This window comes from Lynx rufus, unplaced genomic scaffold (assembly GCF_022079265.1).
Source record: "Lynx rufus isolate CCGP_SWC_20201006 ecotype Redwood Valley unplaced genomic scaffold, mLynRuf1.p SCAF_16, whole genome shotgun sequence".
Lineage (NCBI taxonomy): Eukaryota > Metazoa > Chordata > Mammalia > Carnivora > Felidae > Lynx > Lynx rufus.
Window position 1 is genome coordinate 21,135,233 of NW_025814830.1, and position 22,908 is coordinate 21,158,140.

At 38.5% G+C, this 22,908-nt stretch overlaps 1 protein-coding gene across 1 annotated transcript in view; it reads right to left on the minus strand.

The window, feature by feature from the left end:
• Positions 1-22,908, minus strand: part of LOC124510742 (uncharacterized) — a 62,833-nt gene that overhangs the window by 36,475 nt on the left and 3,450 nt on the right. The window contains exon 2 of the mRNA XM_047077392.1: positions 13,116-13,691. Coding sequence (XP_046933348.1) covers positions 13,116-13,691 — 576 coding nt within the window. The remainder of the gene's footprint in view (positions 1-13,115; positions 13,692-22,908) is intronic.

Below are 22,908 nucleotides of genomic sequence, written 5' to 3' on the forward strand. Positions count from 1 at the left end.
TACTGTAGTACTGGCATAAGAACAAGAACAGACATATAGATTAACAGAACAGAAGTGACAATCCAGAAATAAACCCATATGTCTATGGTAGCTTGATTTTCGACAACAGTGTCAAGGCCATTCAATGAGGAAAAAATAGTCTTCAACAAATGGGAGTTTGAACAGCTGGATATCCGCAAACAAAAGAATGAAGCTAAACCCTTACCTCACACTACATACAAAAATTAATTCAAAATGAATATTGGAAGTAAACATAACTAAAATAATAAACCCCTCAGACGATAAAAGAAGTAAATCTTCATGACCCTGGGTTTGGTGATGGTTTCTTCATTATGACACCAAAAGCACAAGCAACAAAAGAAAAAATAGGCATTCATCAAAATACAAAATGTTTGTGCATCAAAGGACACTATAAGAAAGTAAAAGACAACCCATAGTTTTTGCAAATATTTGTAAATCATATATCTGAAAAGCATCTATATCCAGAATATACAAACACTCTTACAACAACAAAAAGAAAAACCCAATTAACAAGCCAATTTAAAAATGGACAACAAACTTGAATAGATGTCTCTCTAACAAGATACATAAATGGCCAACAAGCACATGGAAAGATGTTCAATGTCCTTATTTGTTATGAAAATGCAAATCAAAGCCAAAATGATATCCTATTTCACACACACTAGGATGACTATAATTTTTATTTTTACTTTTTACAGTGTTATACTAGTTCCAGATGTATAATACAGTGATTCAACATTCCTATACATTACTCAGTGTCCACCACAAGTGTACCCTTAATCCCCTTCACCTATTTCACCCATCTCCTCAACTACCTCCCCTCTGGCAACCATCACTTTGTTCTTTATAGTTGAAGAGTCTGTTTTTTTTCTCTTTTCTTTGTTGTTTCTTAAATCCCACATGAATGAAATCATACAATATTTGTCTTACTCTGACTTATTGCATTTAGCATTATACTCTCTAGCTCCATGTTGTTGCAAACAGCTAGATTTCATTCTTTTTTATGACTGAATAATATTCTGTGTGTGTGTATGTATTTATGTATGTACATGTATACATCACTTCTTTATTCATCTGCTGATAAGCACTTGAGCTGCTTCCAGATCTTGGCTATTGTAAATATAATAAATATAGAGGTGTATATAACTTTTCTAATTAGTGTTTTCATATTCTTTGAGTAAATATCTGGTAGTGCAATTGGTAGATCCTAGAGTAGTTCTATTTTTAACTTTGTGAGGAACCTCCATGTTGTTTTCCACAGTGGCTGCACCAATTTGCACTCCAACCAACAGTGCAAGAGGGTTCTTTTTTCTCCATATCCTCGCCAACACTTGTTTCTTAAGTTTTTTTATTTTAGCCATTCTGACAGGTGTGAGGTGATATCTCACTGTAGTTTTGATTTGCATTTCTCTGATGATAAGAGACGCTGAGTATCTTTTTATGTGTATGATGGCCATCTGGGTTTCCTCTTTGGGGAAATGTCTGTTAATGTCTTCTGCCCACTTTTTAATTGGATTATTTGTTTTTTGGGTGTTGAGTTGTATCAGTTCTTTATATATTTTGCATACTAACCCTATATCAGATATATCATTTGCAAATATCTTCTGCCATTCAGTAAGTTGTCTTATAGTTTTGCTGACTGTTTCCTTTACTGTACAGAAGTTTTTTATTTTAATGTAGTCCCAATAGTTTATTTTTGCTTTTGTTTCCCTTGACTCAGGAGACATATCTAGAAAAATGTTGCTATGATCAATGTTAGAGACATTACTGCCTGTACTCCCTTCTAGGGTTTTTATGGTTTCAGGAACCACATTTATATCTTTAATCCATTATTAGTTTATTTCTGTTTATGGCATAAGAGAGTGGTCCAGTCTTCCCAACACCATATGCTGAAAAGATGGTCTCTCCCATTGTACATTCTTGCCTCCTTCATCAAACATTAATTGATCATATATTTGTGGCTTTGTTTCTGGGCTCTCTATTCTTTGTAGTATATCTTGAAATCTGGTATTGTGAAACCTCCAGTTTCATTCTTCTTCAAGATTGCTTTGGCTATTGGGGTCTTTTGTGGTTCCATACAAATTTTAGGATTATTTGTTCTAGTTCTGTGAAAAATGCTGTTGGTATTCTGATAGGGAATGATGGTGGTATTTTGATAGGGATTGCATTAAATCTGTAGATTGTTTTGGGTAGGGTAAACATTTTTATAATATTGGTTCCTCCAGTTCATGAGCATGGAATATCTTTCCATTTATTTGTGTCATCCACAATTTCTTTCATAAATTATTTTACAGTTCTCAGAGTACAGGTCTTTTACCTCCTTAAATTTATTCTAGGTATTTTGTTGTCTTGGGCCATTGTAAATGGGACTTTATTTTTTTGAAACACATGAGATTATTATAATAGACTCAAATACAGACATTATAAAAAACTGAAGCTCCTCAGAAGAAATTATTAACAGTATGATATATATCATATATATATATACATATTAACATAAACATGATAATATTATAGCAAATAAAACATAAAATACTATTGTTCCAGGACTATTTTTAAAAAACTTAATATTGACTTTACTGAGAGTTTCAAGAAAATATTGTTACAGAGAAATCAGCAGTAACCTGATTCAAGAGAATCATGATAAGATTACAAAACAGCCTTTATTATGGATTTCAAAACTCCTTTTGAGTCCAATGAAGCTGGGTTAGCAAAAACTGCATAAAAAATATCAATTAGTGCTAATGTGATCTCATAATGGTCCAGCTGTTTCACACAGGATGAAAACGCGCATTACTTTAGTAGTAATGCATCTTAGAAAAAAAATAACCACTTCTGATTTCAAACATTTGTTACTGAAGTATAATTTTCTTAAATACTTCATTGTCAAGTTAGCTAACATACTGTGTAGAGTGTGCTTTTGGTTTCAGGGGTAGATTTCTATGATTCATTGACATGCCCTCCTCAATGCCCATCCCCCCTTTTCCCCTCTCTCCCACCCTCCCATCAACCCTCAGTTTCTTCTCTGTATTTCAGGGTCTATTATGGTTTGCCTCCCTCTGTTTGAAACTATTTTTTCCCCTTCCCCCATGGTCTTGTTAAGCTTCTCAAGTTCCACATGAGTGAAAATATATGGTATATGTCTTTCTGTAACTGACTTATTTCACTTAGCATAATACCCTCCAGTTCTATCCACATTGTTGCAAATGGAAGGATTTCATTCCTTCTCATTGCCAAGAAGAATTCCATTGTATATATAAACCACATCTTCTTTATCCATTCATGTGTTGATGGACATTTGGGCTCTTCCCATGATTTGGCTATTGTTGAAAGAAATTTATAAACATTGGTGTACAAGTGCCCCTATGAATCAGCATTCCTGTATCCTTTGGATAAATTCCTAGCAGTGCTATTGCTGAGTCATAGGATAGTTCTACTTTTAATTATTTGAGGAACCTTCACACTGTTTTCTAGAGCAGCTGCACCAGTTTGCATTCCCACCAACAGTGCAGGAGGGTTCCTGATTCTCCACAACCTTGCCAACATGTTGTTTCCTGAGTTGTTAATTTTAGCCACTCTGACTGGTATGAGGTGGTATCTCAGTGTGGCTTTGATCTGTATTTCCCTGATGATGAGTGATGTTGAGCATCGCTTCATGTGTCTGTTGGCTATCTGGATGTCTTCTTTGGAAAAGTGTCTGTTCCCGTCTTCTGCGCATTTCTTCACTGAATTGTTTTTCAGCTGTTGAGTTTGGTAAGTTCTTTATAGATTTTGGATACTAACCCTTTATTCATTATGTCATTTGTAAATATCTTCTCCCATTCTGTCGGCTGCCTTTTAGTTTTGTTGTTTCCTTTGCAGTGCAGGAGCTTTTTATATTGATTAGGTCCCAAAAGTTCATTTTTACTTTTATTTCCCTTGCAAGAGAATTGCTCAAAACAAATATAAACAATATATCTGACCAAGAATTTAGAATAGTCATAAAATTAATAGCTGGGCTTGAAAAAAGCATAGAAGACAGCAGAGAATCTACTGCTGCAGAGATCAAGGATAAGAAATAGTCATGACAAATTAAGAAATGCTGCAAATGGGGCGCCTGGGTGGTTCAGTCGGTTAAACGTCCGACTTCAGCTCAGGTCACGATCTTGCGGTCCGTGAGTTCGAGCCCCGCGTCGGGCTCTGGGCTGATGGCTCAGAGCCTGGAGCCTGCTTCCGATTCTATGTCTCCCTCTCTCTCTGCCCCTCCCCCGTTCATGCTCTGTCTCTCTCTGTCTCAAAAATAAAACGTTAAAAAAAATAAAAAAAATTTAAAAAAATGCTGCAAATGATGTACAAAATGAACTAGATGCAGTGACATCAAGGATGGAGGAAGCAGAGGGGAGAATAAGTGAAACAAGATAAAATTATGGAAAATGATGAAGCTGAGAAAGAGAGAGATAAGAAAATACTAGACCATGAGGGAAGAATTAGAAAACTAAGTGATTCAATGAAACGTAGTAGTATCAAATATCATAGGAGTTCCAGAAGAAAAGAGAGACAGGCAGAAGGTTTACTTGAACAATTTATAGCAGAGAACTTCACTAATCTGGGGAAGGAGGCAGACTTCCAAATCCAGGAGGCAGAGAGAACTTCCTTCAAATTTAACAAGAATAGGTCTTCTCCATGGCATATCATAGTGAAACAGGCAAAATACAAAGATAAAGAAAAAATTCTGAAAGCAGCTATGGACAAACAGGCCTTAACCTACAAGGGTTGACACATAAGGGTAGTAGCAGACCTATCCACTGAAACTTGGCAGGCCAGAAGGGGGTGGCAGGAAATATTCAATGTGCTGAATAGGAAGAATATGCAGCCAGGAATCCTTCATCCAGCAAAGCTGTCATTCAGAATAGAAGGAGAGAAAAAAGCTTTCCCAGACAAACAAAAACTGATGGAGTTCATGACCACTAACCCATCCCTGCAAGAGATCCTAAGGGGGACTCTGTGAGTGGAACGCTGCAAACACTACAAAGGACCAGAGACATCACCACAAGCATGAAACCTACAGATAACACAATGACACTAAATCCATATCTTTCAATAATAGTTCTGAATGTAAATGGACTAAATGCCCCAAACAAAAGACACAGAGTATCAGAATGGATAAAAAGCAAGATCTATCTGTATGCTGTCTACAAGAGACTCATCAAAAAAAATTTTTTTAAGTTTATTTATTTTGAGAAGGACAGAAACATTGTGAGTGGGGGAAAGGGCAGAGAGAGGAGACAAAGAATCCCAAGCAGGCTCTGCACTGTCAGCGAGGAGGAGCCAGACATGGGGCTAGAACCCACAAAACCATGAGATCATGACCTGAGCCGAAACCAAGAGTCGGATGCTTAGCCAACCGAGCCACCCAGGCCCCCATACAAGAGACTCATTTTAGACCTGAGAACACCTTCAGATTGAAAGTGAGAGGATGGAGAACCATCTATCATGCTACAGGGAGTTAAAACAAAGCTGGAGTAGCCATACCTATATTAGACAAACTAGATTTTAACTAAAGGCTGTAACAAGAGATGAAGAAGGACATTATATCGTAATTACAGGGTCTAGCCATCAAGAAGAGCTAACAAATATAAATGTTTATGACCCCAACTTTTAAGCACCCAAATATGTAACTCAATTAATCACAAACAATCTTATTGGTAAAAATATGGTAATTGCAGAGGACTTTAATACTTCACTTATAGCAATGGACAGATCATCTAGGCAGAAAATCAATAAACAATGGACTTGAATGATACACCAGACCAGATAGACTTGACAGATATTTAGAACTTTTCATCCAAAAGCAGGAGAATACACGTTCTTCTTGAGTGCACATGGAACATTCTCCAAGATAGATCACATACTGTCACAAAACAGCCCTCAATAAATACAAAAGAATTGAGATCATACCATGCATATTTCCAGATCACAATACTATGAAACTTGAAATCAACCACAAAAAAATATTTGGAAAGCCTCCAAATGCATGGAGGTTAAAGAACATTCTACTGAAGAATGAGTAAGTCAACCTGTCAATTAAAGAAGAAATTTAAAAATATATGGAAGCAAATTAAAATCAAAACACGACAGTCCAAACCATCTGGGATGCAGCAAAGGCAGTCCTAAGGGGAAAATACATTCCAATCCAGGCCTATCTCAAGAAACAAGAAAAATCCCAAATAGAAAACCTAACTGCACACCTAAAGGAACAAGAAGCAGAACAGCAAAGAAACCCCAAAGCCAGCAGCAGAAGAGAAATAATAAAGATTAGAGCAGAAATAAATACAAATAAAAAAAAAACACAATAGAACAGATCAATGAATCTAAAAGCTGGTTTTTAGAAAGAATAAACAAAATTGATAACCCCCTAGCCAGACTTCTCAAAAAGAAAAGAGAACCCAAATAGATAAAATCACGAATGAAAGAGGAGAGATCACAACCAACACCACAGAAATACAAACAATTCTTAGAGACTACTATGAAAAATTATATGCCAACAAACTGGACAACCGGGAAGAAATGGAAAAATTCCTAAATACCCACACACTACCAAAACTGAAACAGGAAGAAACAGAAAATTAGAACAGTCCCATAACCAGTGAAGAAATGGAATTAGTTATCAAAAAATCTCCCAACATATAACAGTCCTGGGCCAGATGGCTTCCCGGAGCAATTCTACCAGACATTTAAAGCAGAGTTAATACCTATCCTTCTCAAGCTGTTCCAAAAAATAGAAATGGAAGGACAGCTTCTGGACTCATCCTATGAAGTCAGCATTACCTTGATTCCCAAACCAGACTGAGACCCCACTAAAAATGAGAATTAGAGGCCAATATCCATGATGAACATAAAGCAAAATTCTCAACAAGATACTAGCAAATCGAATTCAACAGTATTTTAAAAGAATTATTCACCATGATCAAGTGAGATTTATTCCTGGGCTGCAGGGCTGGTTCAATATTCATAAATCAATCAATGTGATACCCCACATTAATAGAAGGGTAAGAACGATACGATCCTGTCAATAGATGCAGAAAAACCATTTGACAAAATACAGCATACTTTCTTAAAAACCCTCAAGAAAGTTGGGATAGAAGGAACATACCTTAACATCATAAAAGCCATATATGAAAAGCCCACAGCTAATATCCTCAATGGAGAAAAACTGAGAGCTTTCCCCCTGAGATCAGGAACACGACAGGGATGTCCACTCTTACCACTGTTGTTTAACACAGTATTGGAAGTACTAGCCTCAGTAATCAGACAACAAAATGAAATAAAAGGCATCCAAATTGGCAAAGAAGTCAAACTTTCAATTTTTGCAGAAGACATGATACTCTACAAAACCTGAAAGACTCCACCAAAAAGCTGCTAGAACTGATACGTGAATTCAGCAAAGTCACAGGATACAAAATCAATGTACAGAAATCGGTTCCATTTCTATACACCAATAAAGAAGCAACAGAAAGGGAAATCAAGAAACCAATCCCATTTACAACTGTACCAAAAACCATAAAATACCTAGGAATAAACCTAACTAAAGAGGTAAAAGATCTGTATGCTGAAAACTATATAGAAAACTTATCAAAGAAACGGAAAAACATTCCATGCTCATGGATTGGAAGAACAAATATTATTAAAATGTCAATACTTCCCAAAGCAATCTACACATTCAATGCAATCCCAATCAAAATTGCACCGACATTCTTCTCAAAGCTAGAACAAACAGCCCTAAAATTTATATGGAACCACAAAAGACCCCAAATAGCCAAAGTAATGTTGAAAAAGAAAACCAAAGCTGGAGGCATCACAATCCCAGACTTTAGCCTCTACTACAAAGCTGTAATTATTGGCACAAAAACAGACACATAGACCAATGGAATAGAATGGAGAACCCAGAAATGGACCCCCAAAATGTGTGGCCAGCTAATCTTTGACAAAGCAGGAAAAAGTATCCAATGGAAAAAAAGACAATCTCTTTAGCAAATGGTGCTGGGAGAACTGGACCACTTTCTTACACCATACACAAAAGTAAACTCAAAATGGATGAAAGACCTAAATGCAAGACAGCAAACCATTAAAAACCTAGAGGAGAAAACAAGCAACAACCTCTTTGACCTCAGCCACAGCAACTTCTTACTCGACACATCCACGAAGGCAAGGACAATAAAAGCAAAAATGAACCAGTGGGACCTCATCGAGATAAAAAGCTTCTGCACAGCAAAGGAAACAATCAACAAAACTAAAAGGCAACCGACAGAATGGGAGAAGATATTTACAAATGACATAATGAATAAAGGGTTAGTATTCAAAATCTATAAAGAACTTATCAGACTCAACACTCAGGACTGTTTTCTTAATTTCACCGTACGTTGCTTCATTTGTAGCATATAGGAATGCTTCATTTGTAGCGTATATTGATTTTGTATTCTAGCAGTTTTTTTGGTAGAGTCTTTAGCATTTTCTATACATAGTATCATGTCAACTACAAATAGGAAAAGTTTTACTTTTCTCTTATCAATTTGGGTATCTTTTCCAGAACTATGTTGAATACAAGTGGGGAGAGTGGACATTCTTGTCTTGCTCCTGACCTTAGGGGAAAAGCTTTCAGTTTTTCCCCACTGAATATGATGTTGGCCAGGGGGTTTTCATATATGGCCTTTATATGTTGAGGTATGTTCCTTCTAGACCTACTTTGTGGAGGCTTTCTATCATGAATACATGTTGTACTTTGTTGAATGCTTTTTCTGCATCTATTAGAATAATCATATGGTTTTTATCCTTTCTCTTATGGATGTGATATATCACATTGATTGACTTATACATTGATTGAACCACACTTGCATCCTAGGAATAAATCCCACTTGATTATGGTGAATGATTTCTTTAATGTATTGATGGATTCGGTTCACTACTATTTTGTTGAGATACTGGCCTATACTTCTCTTTTTCTGTAGCATCTTTGTCTGCTTTTGGTGTCGGGGTAATGGTGGCCTCATAGACTCAATATGGAAGCTTTCCTTCCTCCTCTATTTTTTACAACAGTTTGAGAATAGGTATTAACTATTCTTTAAATGTTTGGTAGAAATTCCCCTGGGAAGCTATCTGGTCCTGGACTTTTGTTTGTTGGGAGACTTTTGATTACCGATTCCATTTCTTTGCTGGTTGCGGGTCTGTTCAAATTTTCTATTTCTTCCCATTTCTATTTTTGGCAGTTTATGTTTCTAGGAGTTTATCCATTTCTTCTAGATTGTTTAATTTGTTGGCATATAATTTTTCATAATGTTCTCTTATAATCCTTTGTATTTCTGTGGTGTTATTTCTCTCTTTTATTTCTGATCTTGTTTATTTAAGTCCTCTTTTTTTCCGGAAAAAAAAGAAAAAAGTTTATTAATGTTGTTGATGTTTTCAAAGATACTGGTTTAATGATGTTCTACTGGTTTTTATTTGGCTCTATTTTCTTTTTTTCTGCTCTAATCTTTACTATTTCCTTCTACTGGTTTTGGATTTTGTTTGTTCTTCTATTTCTAACTCCTTCTTTAGATGTAAGTTTAGGTTGAGTTTTTTCTCGCTTTTTGAGACAGGCCTGTATTGCTACAAACTGCCCTCTCAGAAAAGCTTTTGCTGCATCCTAAAGATTTTGGACCATCGTGTTCTCATGTTCAAGTGTCTCCGTATATTTTTTAATTTCCTCTTTGATTTCTCATTTGACCCATTCATTGTTTAGTAGCACGTTATTTAACCTCCATGAATTTGTGTTCTTTCCAGGTTTTTTTCTTGTGAATGACTTCTAGTTGTACAGTGTTGTGGTCAGAAAAGGTGCATAGTGGGGCCCTTGGGTGGCTGAGTTAAGCAACCAACTCTTGATTTTGGCTCAGGTCACGAGCTCACAGTTTATGGGTTTGAACCCCATGCTGGGCTCTGCACTGTGTCAACACAGCCTGCTTGGAATTCTTTCTCTCTCCCTCTCTCTGCCTCTCCCTCCCTCTCTCACTTGTGCTCTCTCTCCAAATAAATTAAGTGAAAGAAAGAAAGAAAGAAAGAAAGAAAGAAAGAAAGAAAGAAAGATACATGTGATATTTTTGAATTTGAGATCAGTTTTTTGGCCTAATAGGTGTTCTGTTCTGAAGAATATTCCACGTGCACTTTAAAAGAACATGTATCCAGGGCACCTGGCTCAGTTGGGCAAGCACCTGACTTTAGCTCAGGTCATGATCTCACAGTTCATGAGCTTGAGCCCCACATCAGGCTCTGTGTTGACAGCTTGGAACCTGGAGCCTGCTTCAGATTCTGTGTCTCTCTCTGCCCCTCCCCCTTTTGCACTCTGTCTCTCAAAAATAAACAAACATTAAAAATTTGAAAGAAAGAAAGAAAGAAAGAAAGAAAGAAAGAAAGAAAGAAAAAGAAAGAAAGAAAGAGAAAGAAAAGAATATGTGTCCTGTTGTTGTAGGATGGAATGTTCTGAATCCATCTGGTCCAATGTGTCATTCAGAGCCACTGTTCCCTTCTGATTTTCTGTTTGGATGATCTATCCACTGATGTAAGTGGGGACTGAAGTCCCTTACTATTAGTGTATTACTATCAATTAGTTCTTTTATGTTTGTTATTAACTGCTTTTAAGTATTTGAGTGTTTCTATGTTGGGTGTATAAAAATTTACAACTGTTGTGTTTTCTTGTTGAATTGTTCCCTTTAAAATTATACAGTGTCATTCTTTGTAATAATTTTTTAAAAACAAAAATGCCACTGTTGCTGAGGGTGTGGAAAAATTAGAACCCATGTACAGTGTTGGTAGGAATGTAAAATAGAGCAATGGCTATGGAAAACAGGTAAGCAGTTAAATAAGTTAAACACGGAATCACCACATAACCATGCAATTTCACTCCTGTGAATATAATAAAAGAAATAAAAACAGATATTAAAAACTTGTATGTGAATGTTCACAGAAGCCTATTCACAATAGCTATAAGGTAGAAACAAGTGAAATGACCATCAATAATAAATAACAATATGTGATATATCCATACAATGGAATATTATTTGGCCATAAAAAGAAACGAAGTACAGACATATGCTAGAATACAAACAAACTAAATGCCTAATTAACGGAATCAGATATCAAAGGGCATATATTATACAATTTCATCTATATAAGAAATATCAAGAAGAAGCAAATCCATAGATACAGAGAGCAAATTAGTGGTTGCTAGGGGCTGGAAGCAGGGTGGAATAGGGAGTGACTGCTTAATGGAAACAAGGTCTCACTTCAGAGTGATAAAAATGTTCTGGAATTAGATAATGGTGATGATTGCACAACACTGTAAATATATTAATACTACTAAAGTAGACCCTTTAACATGGTTTAAAGGGTGAATTTAATCTTTTTTACCACAATGAAAAAAATCAATTGCATTTCTATATGTGAATAATAAACATAAAACAAAAATTTTCAAACAATTCCACTCAAAATAGCACCCAAAAAGTTGAATTCATAAGGATAAATTCACAAAATATGTGCAAAACCTGTACAATGAAAACTACAACAAACTGCTGAGAGAAATTTTTAGAGGAGGCGGTAAATTTCTATTGCCAAGGGAGGCAATAGAGGGAGGTAAAAAGAGAGGTAACTATTTTGAAAAGATAGACACTTCATTTTGGCATAAAAGATGTCTTACCAATAGTTTTAATTGCAGTTTTAAATGAATTTCTACATTTTCTAGTTAAGAATAGCCAAATTTTATAGAACAAGAGAAAAAAAAACTTCATAGGATTATGACATGTTAGTAAAGTGCTCACAGAAGTCCTTCCTGAGGGGAAAAAAAAAAAAAAAATTGGGTAAGTCTAGCACTCTTGATCCTGTCAGCCTAATCGAGTAGTGTCATTAGGCAATATTGCTATGGTAAAAATGGCCCCTTAATAAGGCATCTGGACTGGAAGGTACCTGATGAGAAGCTACAGTTTTAGGCCTCCCTAAGTACCATATAATCACACCATTCCCTGCAAAATCTTGGAAGCAAAGTTCTTACTCATGGGCTAAGAAACATGAAATTTCTAAGCCATGGTAAGTCTTGCAACCACTAGAAGGGTTTTGGGGGGTTTTGTGTTTTTTTTGTTTTTGTTTGTTTGTTTGCTTCCATATCTGAGCTGTATGGAAAGGCAGAGATAGTCCTTAGTATGCTATGAGGATCCTCACTGACCACAATTCTGATGCTATTCTGATTACACGGAGTTTTTATATCTGGGCCCAGGGGCCTGGGATAAGCCTGAGTGGCTACCTGCACTAGAGCACTGGTGGTCATAAAGCCATTGCATGACCTTGTGAACTTGGTTTATAAAGCAGGTATTAAAAATTCAAGAAACCACATACAGGTAAGAATGGCAAATTCATTTTTAAAAAATTTAGACACATACTATTTTAAGAAACAGGGCTTTAACATAACTTGGTAGTTAATGGTGTTCTATTAAAAATTTAAAACAAATTAACAAATGATTATTTGGGTTATGAAAAGTATTAAGAAGAACATTAAGATCACCAAATTACTGAAATCTAAACGGAAAATGTCATTATGGCTGCGGCTCTTTTTGTCACCATATACATCTGACAGGAACAAAGCAACTCTGCGTGGCAGGAGCGGCTTTCGGAGCCAGAACCCAGGAGCCTGGAGCCGGGCACATCGGGCATTCTCGTCGGGGCAGAAGGGGACTGAAAGGGCCGTGCTCGTCCACTTGGGCCGCTGTCCCCGCGTTCCCGCCGCTGTCACCCGGAGCCGGCCAGGCGACTCGGGGAAGGTCCGGACAGGGCGCCTCGTCGGCTCTAGAGAAACCCAAGCCTCTCTCCCGCGCACACAGTCGCCCGGCTGTCGCCTGCCGGACTGCGAGCCTGAGCGCCTCCCTGGCACCCCCTCGGCTCAGCCCGGCCCGTTCCGGGCTCCCACTGTAGCCCCCGAGCCCAAGGGCCGGCCCGCCCGCTCGGCCTCCCGGACCCGGCGAGGCGGCCTCTCCACAGCCAACGGTCGCCAGCAAAGGCCGCCCGCCCGCGCACCCGCCCGGCCGGCCCTCAGCGCCCACCTGTTGGTCGCACCCGGGGCACGATTTGGTGGCCATCTTCACTTTCTTGGCCCGAGTTGCAGACATGCTCCTCTCGGGGGCGGCGGCAGTGGCGGCGACAGCAGCGACAACAGCGCCACAGCTCGGGCTCCTCCCCTCGTACCTCAGCTGCCCAGCCTCCGCCAGGCGGGTCCCCGCCGCCCAGGCCGAGGCTTGGGCAGGTGCGCGCGCGCGTGCGTGCGCGAACTCGCGCGGAGGCCGCGTGCCGGGGCAGCGGGGCGCGGCGTGCGCCAGCAGCGGTCGCGGGCCTCTCGCGCCGCGCGGGACCGCGGAATGCACTCCCACCCTCACAGCGCCGGCCTTCGAGCGCGTCCCGATTCTTACGAGAGGAGACGGTCTCGAAGGTCCAGCGCCACAATGACCACGACTTCTCCTGGTCCTGCGGAATGCGTGGGGGCGTGGTTTGGGCGGGACTCGGCAGTAACAGGCCTCGGGATCCACCAACGAATGCACAGATAAGGCGGGTCGTGGTGCTGGGCACGCCCTCTCCCCGGGGAGAAAGGGGAACGTGCGTGAAAGTGGTGGAAGGAAAAGCGCCTAGCATAGGTGAAGGCATTTAATAACTTAAAAAATGTCAGCAACTGTAATCATTGAGAGACTGTAATAGACGTCTGATTAACAGTGTGGACCTAGCGTTCAAGATTGAAAATTCATTCATTTATTTAATAAATAATTGCCTAAGGCCCACTATCAGGCGAATTTGAATAAAATGCAGTATGCTGTCTAGGAGCACACTTTAGGTATTTACACCAGTGCTACTTAGTCCAAGATGAAGGACCCGTTTTTTCTTTCTTAATCCGTCAATCACTGATACTTAACTAAATTAAGATAATAAATTACACGTAAACTGAAATGGAAAAAATTATACAAAATACAAATTCATTTTTTAAATGTGAAATTCAACAGACAAAATTACATTTCAGCAAACAATCAGGACAAACAGAAAATAATTTTAAAAACTGTACACTTTGCTTTGAGAAAATTTGCCAATCAGCATTTATTATAGTAAATGGCTATTATACTGTTTTTGTTCTACAGTTGTAACTAAAGCAAAGGTGTGAGTGAAGTTTCTCTTCTCTTAATAAATGCCTGTAAGCATACTCTGAATGAATGAATCTATTGTGTACCAATACTTAAAGCTTTCAATGTGACATATATTTTTTCTTGTGTGGTAATTTATCTAAAGTAGATTGGATTGATAAAGGCAGAGGAAATTTTATATCTAAACTATTTCTAATTTTTCATGGTAGGAAAACTGTCTCATGATGGTATGTTAATGAGAATGGAAGAACTGATTTTAAAGCAACTTCAGTAAATTCGTGGTTCATTCTTACCCTTTATCTAAAATTAACTGATGATGTTTTTTTTTCAAAATTCATATTCAGTCCTCTTAAGTGGCCAGTTCCAACAGTTTATCCCATATTGTAATTAAAATTTTAAATATCTTTCCATAAAAAGAAATGGATTCCAGATCCATGATTTTCCTATCTGGCAATCTTCTTTTGAAGGAAAGTATGGATGAAACTGTTCTATCATATTTGTAAAATATTTAATTACAATTTTCATAGGTGTGCAATGTCAAATTCATTGTTTCTTTTATTGATGTTTTTAATATATAAAAATAATATGTAAAATCTCTGTTTCCCCAACTTTCTAACTTAAATTTTTGTTTTTCTATCCTAACTGCCTTAGGTTGCATTCTTTCCTTCCATTAAAATATTAAGATCCAAATCTTGTCCACAAAATACTAGCAAACTAAACTCAGCACATGTTAAAAGATTTATAGATCAAAAACAAAACAAAACAAAACCCTTTTCTAATATGATAACATGTTTCAAAAAACAAAAAAGAGTTAGGTCATGACCAAGTGAGATTAATTCCCAGAGTGCCCGGATGGTTCTACATACAAAAACCATTTAATGTAATAAACCACAGGAGTGATAGTTTTCTAACGTCTTCCCCTCAAAGAACCCTGATTTTGACAACGCCAGCAAATGAGAGTATCCTTTGTGATACTTCCCCTTTATGGGAGTCCAGGAGTCCAGTGGAGAAGTTCTAGCACATCCTGGGAGAAAGAAAAAAACAAAAACAAAGATTGGATCCATTGAAGAAAGTAAGAGAAATAGGTTTACTTTATCTGTGTCCCCATACCCCAAGATAGCACAGCTCAGTACTAAGAAGAACCCCTTGGCCTGCAATTTCTCCCATAGCAGAAAGTGAGAGCATGTGAGTGAGTACCCAGATTCCCCAGTGTGGGCAACACGGCCAAAGATGCCCATCTCTTTCTCACCCCATCTGGAATAATGAGGTAAGCTGCACAACTGAAGGTGAGGAGAGGCTAGGAGCAGAGCAGGCAGGACTTAGAGTGCACCGCTCTAAGAGACATAGAACATACTAACTGCTTTGTGGACTTCATTACAAGGGCCACCACAAATCACTAGAGGGATCTTGCCTGCAGACTCCCCCAAATGGCCCACAGGCATCCCTAATGCTCTCTATGCCTCACCCACATAATCCCCCGCACACACATCTTGTGGCCAGTTCCCCATGTGTGCCCCTGCGAATGGCAAGTGCAAGATTGGCAGAGAGCTCATGAACACGCACAGAAAATTGGTCCAACTCTGCAAGATTCTGAGAAAGCAAACAAACTTGAATATTCACCACTGCCCTAGGAAAAGTAATGCTGAAGCTGTCAGCACTAGGTCTAGTTTTGCAGAAAGAAGGCATATAACCTTAAGAATGACACACACACACACACACACACACACACACACACAAAAGGGACAAGAAATGTGGAGCAGGCATACCTATAGGAATGGTCTGAGAAAATCTGAGAATCCCTAAACAGGCTGACAGAAATTATTTCTCTTTCAAAGACAGACAATAAAGACTGGAAGAAGTTACTACTTCAAATGCAAAGGCAGTAATCCAACACTTGAAGGAACATGAAAAATCAAGGGAAAATTAAACCAGCAAAGGAACAAATTGATTTTTTACTAACCAACCCCAAAAGAAATGGAAATCTATGATTTGAATGATAAAAAATTCAAAATAGTTGCTTTAAGGAAGCTCAGTAGCCTACAAAGAAACAAAGAAAAACATTTCAATAAAATCAGGAAAACAACACATGAACAAAATAAGAAGTTTAACAGAGAGATAGAAATCACAAAACAGAACTACACAGAAATTCTGGACCTGAAGACCGCACCAAATGAAATGAAAATTGCAGTAGAGAACACCAACTGTCTTGATAAAGGGAAAGAATCTCAACTCGAAGACAAATCACATGAAATTATTTATTTAGAGGAGATCACCAACAACAAAAAGAATGAAAAAGACTGAAGAAAGACTACTACATGGATTATGAAATTGCAGCAATTGAAACAATTTCTGTATTTTAGGAGTACTAGCAGGAAAAGAGAGGGAGAAAGGGACAGAAAGCTTATTTAAAGAAATAATGCTAGAGAGGGCACCTGGGTGGCTTAGTTGATTAAGCATCTGACTTAAGCTCAGGTCATGATCTCAAGGTTCGGGAGTTCAAGCCCCACACTGCTGTCAGTGCAGAGCCCGCTTTGGATCCTCTGCCCCCCTCTTTCTCTGCTCCCCCCTACTCTTACATGCTGTATCTCTGTTTCAAAAATAAACATTAAAAAAATGTTTTTTTAAAAAAGAAAGAATGCCTGAGAACTTCCCATTTCTGGAAAGAGATGGGCATCCAAATTCATGAAGTTCATAGGTCCCCAAATATATTCAACCCAAAGGTATCTTCTAAAATACATTATAATAAAACAGTCTCAAAACAAAGAGGAAATATTAAAAGCAAAAAAAAAAATCCCACATACAAGGTAAACTCCATAAGGCTATCAGTGTCATCCTCAACACAAACACCGTAGGCCAGGATAGAGTGAGATGAAAAATCAAAATGCTGAGAGGAAAAAAAAACTGCCAACCAAGAATACATTACCTGGCAAAGCTGTCATTCAGAAGTGAAGGAGAGATAAAGATTTTCCCTGACAAAGTCTGAGGGAGTTAATCATCACTAGACCTGCCATAGCAAATGCTGAAAGGAATTCCTTAATCTGAAATGAAAGGATGCTATTAACATGAAAACATATGAAAGAATAAAACATACTGGTAAAGGTAAGAATATAGTAAGTACTCTCACACTATAGTGTGGTGTTGTATAAATCACTTAACTCTAATGCGAAGATTAAAGGACAAAGCATTAAATAACTATTGCTACAATAGTTTATTGATAGATACACAATATAAAAAAACAGATATTGTGGAGTGCCTAGGTGACTCAGTCCCCCAGGCTTCTGACTCTTGGTTTTGGCTCAGGTCATGATCTTGCAGTTCATGGGTTTGGGCCCCATGTTGGGCTCTGCACTTACAGTGCAGAGCCTGCTTGGGATTCAATCTCTCTCTCTCTCTCTCTCTCTCTCTGTTCCTCTCTTTCTGCCCCTCCCATGAACTCTCAAAAAAAAAAAAAAAAAAAGACGGACACTGTAACATCAGAGGCAAAATGGAGTAAAAGGGTAGTTTTTGTATGCAATCAGAGTTAAGTTGTTATCACCTTAGAATACACTGTAATAACTATAAGATGCTTTATGTAAGCCTCACGTGAATGTTATTCAACCATAAGAAAAAAGGAAATCCTGCTATTTGCAACTATATGTATGAACCTCGAAGATACAATGCTCAGTGGAATAAGCCAAACAGGTAAATACAAATACCATATGATCTCTAAACATGTGGAATCTAAAACAAAAACAAACAAACAAACAAAAAACATAAAAAGTTCTAAATCACAGAAACAGATAGTAGAATGGCAGGATCTGGGGAATAGGGAAAGTGGAAAGATGCTTGTCAAAATGTACAAGCTTTCAGTTGTAAGATAAGTTTTATGGATCTAATGCACATACATCATGAATCATGATGACTATAGTTAATAATACTGTATTGTGTGCTTGAAACTTGCTAAGAGAGTAAATTTTTTTAAACAAGATTTTTTCTTTCTTTTTTTTTGAGATTTTATTGTTAAGCAATCTCCATACCCAACATGAGGGCTCATACCCACAACCCCAAGATCAAGACTCACATGCTCTACCAACTGAGCTAGTCGGGCACATCCCTAACAGAGTAAATCTTTTTTTTTTTTTTTTTTTTTTTTTAGAGAGAGAGAGAGACAGAGAGAGAGAGTGCACGTGAGAGAGCTCCACAGCCACACAGTCAGCATGGAGCCTGACATGGGATTCAATCTCAGATGGAAAGATTATGACCTGACCCAAAATCATGAGTCAGAAGCTTAACCAACTGAGCCACCCAGGCGCCCCTAAGAGAGTAGTTTGTAAGCATTCTCTCTTCTAAAACAAAAGGTAACATAAACTATGTAATATGATGGATATGTTAATTACTCTGATTGTGGTAATCATTTCACAAAGTATACATATATCAAATCACCACATTATACATGGTATACATATACAATTTTAATTGTCAATTCTATCTCAATAAATCTGGAAAAATGGAATGTACCAGATTAATAGAAAGAAGGAGGAGAAAAACACATGACAATTTGAGGCAGAAAAAGCATGTTAACAAAATCAACACCTTTTCATGATAAAAACACTCAACGAAAAACAGCAAGTGCCGGTCTGAATGGGAGAAATTGGAACCTTTATGCATTGCTGCTGGGAATATAAAATGGTGCAGCTGCCATGGAAAACAGAATTGAGCTTCCCTTAAAAACTTCAACATAGCATTACCATTTGATGCAGCAATTTCATATTTAGGTATATACACAAAAGAATTTGAAGAACGGACTCAAACATATTTTTATACTAATTTTCATAGCACCATTCATCGCAATAACCAAAAGGTGGAAATAATCCAAATGTGCATTCAATGAAAGAATGGACAAAGAAAATGTGGTATATACATACGATAGAATATTTCTTCAGTCATAAAAAGGAACGACATTTTGATATGTGCTATAACATGGATAGATCCTGAATAAATAAAAGATCATGCTTAAATAAACCAGACAGGAGCACCTGGGTGGCTCAGTCGGTTAAGCATCTGACTTTGGCTCAGGTCATGATCTCACAGTTTGTGAGTTCGAGCCCCATATCAGTCTCACTGCTATGAGCACAAAGCCTGCTTTGATTCTCTGCCCCTCCCCCACTGATTCTCTCTCTCTCTCTCTCTCTCTCTCTGTCTCTCTTTCTCTCTCAAAATAAATAAATAAACTAAAAAAGTAAGCCAAACACAAAAGCACAAATACTGTGTAACAACTCCATTTATATAAGATACCTAGATTCCTCAAATTCAAAAATATAGAAGGCAAAATGGTAGCTACTAGGGGGAGGGTGGAGAGGAAATATTTTGGTAGATTTTTTCTAGTTTTATCAAAATGTAATTGACATGTAACGTCATATAAGTTTAAGGTATACAACATAGTGATTTGATATATGTATACATGGCAAAATAATTATCACAATAAGTTTAATATCTATTACCCCACATGTTTACAATTTTTTCTTGTGATGAGAACTTTTAAAATCTACTTTCTTGGGAACTTTCAAATATACAATAAATACAGTGTTGATAATTATAGTCAACAGGAAAAAGTTGGAAGATGGCGGCTTAGGAGGATGCTGCGCTCACCGCGCATCCTGCTGATCACTTAGATTCCACCTACACCTGCCTAACTAACCCAGAAAACCACCAGAAGACTAGCAGAACGGAGTCTCCGGAGCCAAGCGCAGACGAGAGGCCCACGGAAGAGGGGCCCCTCCTGAAGTGGATCACCTAAGGAGAAGCAAGCTAAGCCTGCCCCTCCTGCCCCCATGCACCTTGCCTACCCACCCCAGCTAATATGCCAGATCCCCAGCACAACAAGCCTGGCAGTGTGCCAGTAGCCCAGAGGGGCCACACCACCCCACAGTGAATCCCGCCCCTAGGAGAGGGGAAGAGAAGGCACACACCAGTCTGACTGTGGCCCCAGTGGTTGGCTGGGGGCAGACATCAGGTCTGACTGTGGACCCTCCCACCAACGCAAGTTATTCAAGACAGCACAGGGGAAGTGCCCCTCAGTCCCGGACCACTCCAGGGACTATCCAAAATGACCACACGGAAGAATTCCCCTCAAAAGAATCTCCAGGAAATAACAACAGCCAATGAACTGATCAAAAAGAATTTAAATAATATAACAGAAAGTGAATTTAGAATAATAGTCATAAAATTAATCGCTGGGCTTGGAAACAGTATAGAGGACAGCAGAGAATCTCTTGCTACAGAGATCAAGGGACTAAGGAACAGTCACGAGGAGCTGAAAAACGCTTTAAACGAAATGCAAAACAAAATGGAAACGACGACGGCTCGGATTGAAGAGGCAGAGGAAAGAATAGGTGAACTAGAAGATAAAGTTATGGAAAAAGAGGAAGCTGAGAAAAAGAGAGATAAAAAAATCCAGGAGTATGAGGGGAAAATTAGAGAACTAAGTGATACACTAAAAAGAAATAATATACGCATAATTGGTATCCCAGAGGAGGAAGAGAGAGGGAAAGGTGCTGAAGGGGTACTTGAAGAAATAATAGCTGAGAACTTCCCTGAACTGGAGAAGGAAAAAGGCAATGAAATCCAAGAGGCACAGAGAACTCCCATCAGACGTAACTTGAATCAATCTTCTGCACGACATATCATAGTGAAACTGGCAAAATACAAGGATAAAGAGAAAATTCTGAAAGCAGCAAGGGATAAACGTGCCCTAACTTATAAAGGGAGACCTATAAGGTTCGTGACTGATCTCTGTTTTGAAACTTGGCAGGCCAGAAAGGATTGGCACGAGATCTTCAATGTATTGAACAGAAAAAATATGCAGCCAAGAATCCTTTATCCAGCAAGTCTGTCATTTAGAATAGAAGGAGAGATAAAGGTCTTCCCAAACAAACAAAAACTGAAGGAATTTGTCACCACTAAACCAGCCCTACAAGAGATCCTAAGGGGGATCCTGGGAGACAAAGTACCAGAGACATTGCTACAAGCATAAAACATACAGACATCACAATGACTCTAAACCCATATCTTTCTATAATAACACTGAATGTAAATGGATTAAATGCGCCAACCAAACGACATAGGGTATCAGAATGGATAAAAAAACAAGACCCATCTATTTGCTCTCTACAAGAGACTCATTTTAGATCTAGATCTGAGGACACCTTCAGATTGAGAGTGAGGGGATGGAGAACTATTTATCATGCTACTGGAAGCCAAAAGAAAGCTGGAGTAGCCATACTTATATCAGACAAACTAGACTTTAAATTTGGGGCGCCTGGGTGGCGCAGTCGGTTAAGCGTCCGACTTCAGCCAGGTCACGATCTCGCGGTCCGTGAGTTCGAGCCCCGCGTCGGGCTCTGGGCTGATGGCTCAGAGCCTGGAGCCTGTTTCCGATTCTGTGTCTCCCTCTCTCTCTGCCCCTCCCCCGTTCATGCTCTGTCTCTCTCTGTCCCAAAAATAAATAAATGTTGAAAAAAAAAATTAAAAAAAAAAATAAAAATAAATTAAAGGCTGTAACAAGAGAGGAAGAAGAGCATTATATAATAATTACAGGGTCTATCCATCAGGAAGAGGTAACAATTATAAATGTCTATGCGCCGAATACGGGAGCCCCCAAATATATAAAACAATTACCCACAAACATAAGCAACCTTATTGATAAGAATGTGGTAATTGCAGGGGACTTTAACACTCCACTTACAGAAATGGATAGATCAGGGGCGCCTGGGTGGCGCAGTCGGTTAGGCGTCCGACTTCAGCCAGGTCACGATCTCGCGGTCCGTGAGTTCGAGCCCCGCGTCGGGCTCTGGGCTGATGGCTCAGAGCCTGGAGCCTGTTTCTGATTCTGTGTCTCCCTCTCTCTCTGCCCCTCCCCCTTTCATGCTCTGTCTCTCTCTGTCCCAAAAATAAATAAACGTTGAAAAAAAAAATTAAAAAAAAAAAAAAAAGAAATGGATAGATCATCTAGACACATAGACACATGGTCAATAAAGAAACAAGGGCCCTGAATGATACAATAGATCAGATGGACTTGACAGATATATTTAGAACTCTGAATCCCAAAGCAACAGAATATACTTTCTTCTCGAGTGCACATGGAACATTCTCCAAGATAGATCATATACTGGGTCACAAAACAGCCCTTCATAAGTATACAAGAATTGAAATTATACCATGCATACTTTCAGACCACAATGCTATGAAGCTTGAAATCAACCACAGGAAAAAGTCTGGAAAACCTCCAAAAGCATGGAGGTTAAAGAACACCCTACTAACGAATGAGTGGGTCAACCAGGCAATTAGAGAAGAAATTTAAAAATATATGGAAACAAACGAAAATGAAAATACAACGATCCAAACGCTTTGGGACGCAGCGAAGGCAGTCCTGAGAGGAAAATACATTGCAATCCAGGCCTATCTCAAGAAACAAGAAAAATCCCAAATACAAAATCTAACAGCACACCTAAAGGAAATAGAAGCAGAACAGCAAAGGCAGCCTCAACCCAGCAGAAGAGAAATAATAAAGATCAGAGCAGAAATAAACAATATAGAATCTAAAAAAACTGTAGAGCAGATCAACGAAACCAAGAGTTGGCTTTTTGAAAAAATAAACAAAATTGACAAACCTCTAGCCAGGCTTCTCAAAAAGAAAAGGGAGATGACCCAAATAGATAAAATCATGAATGAAAAT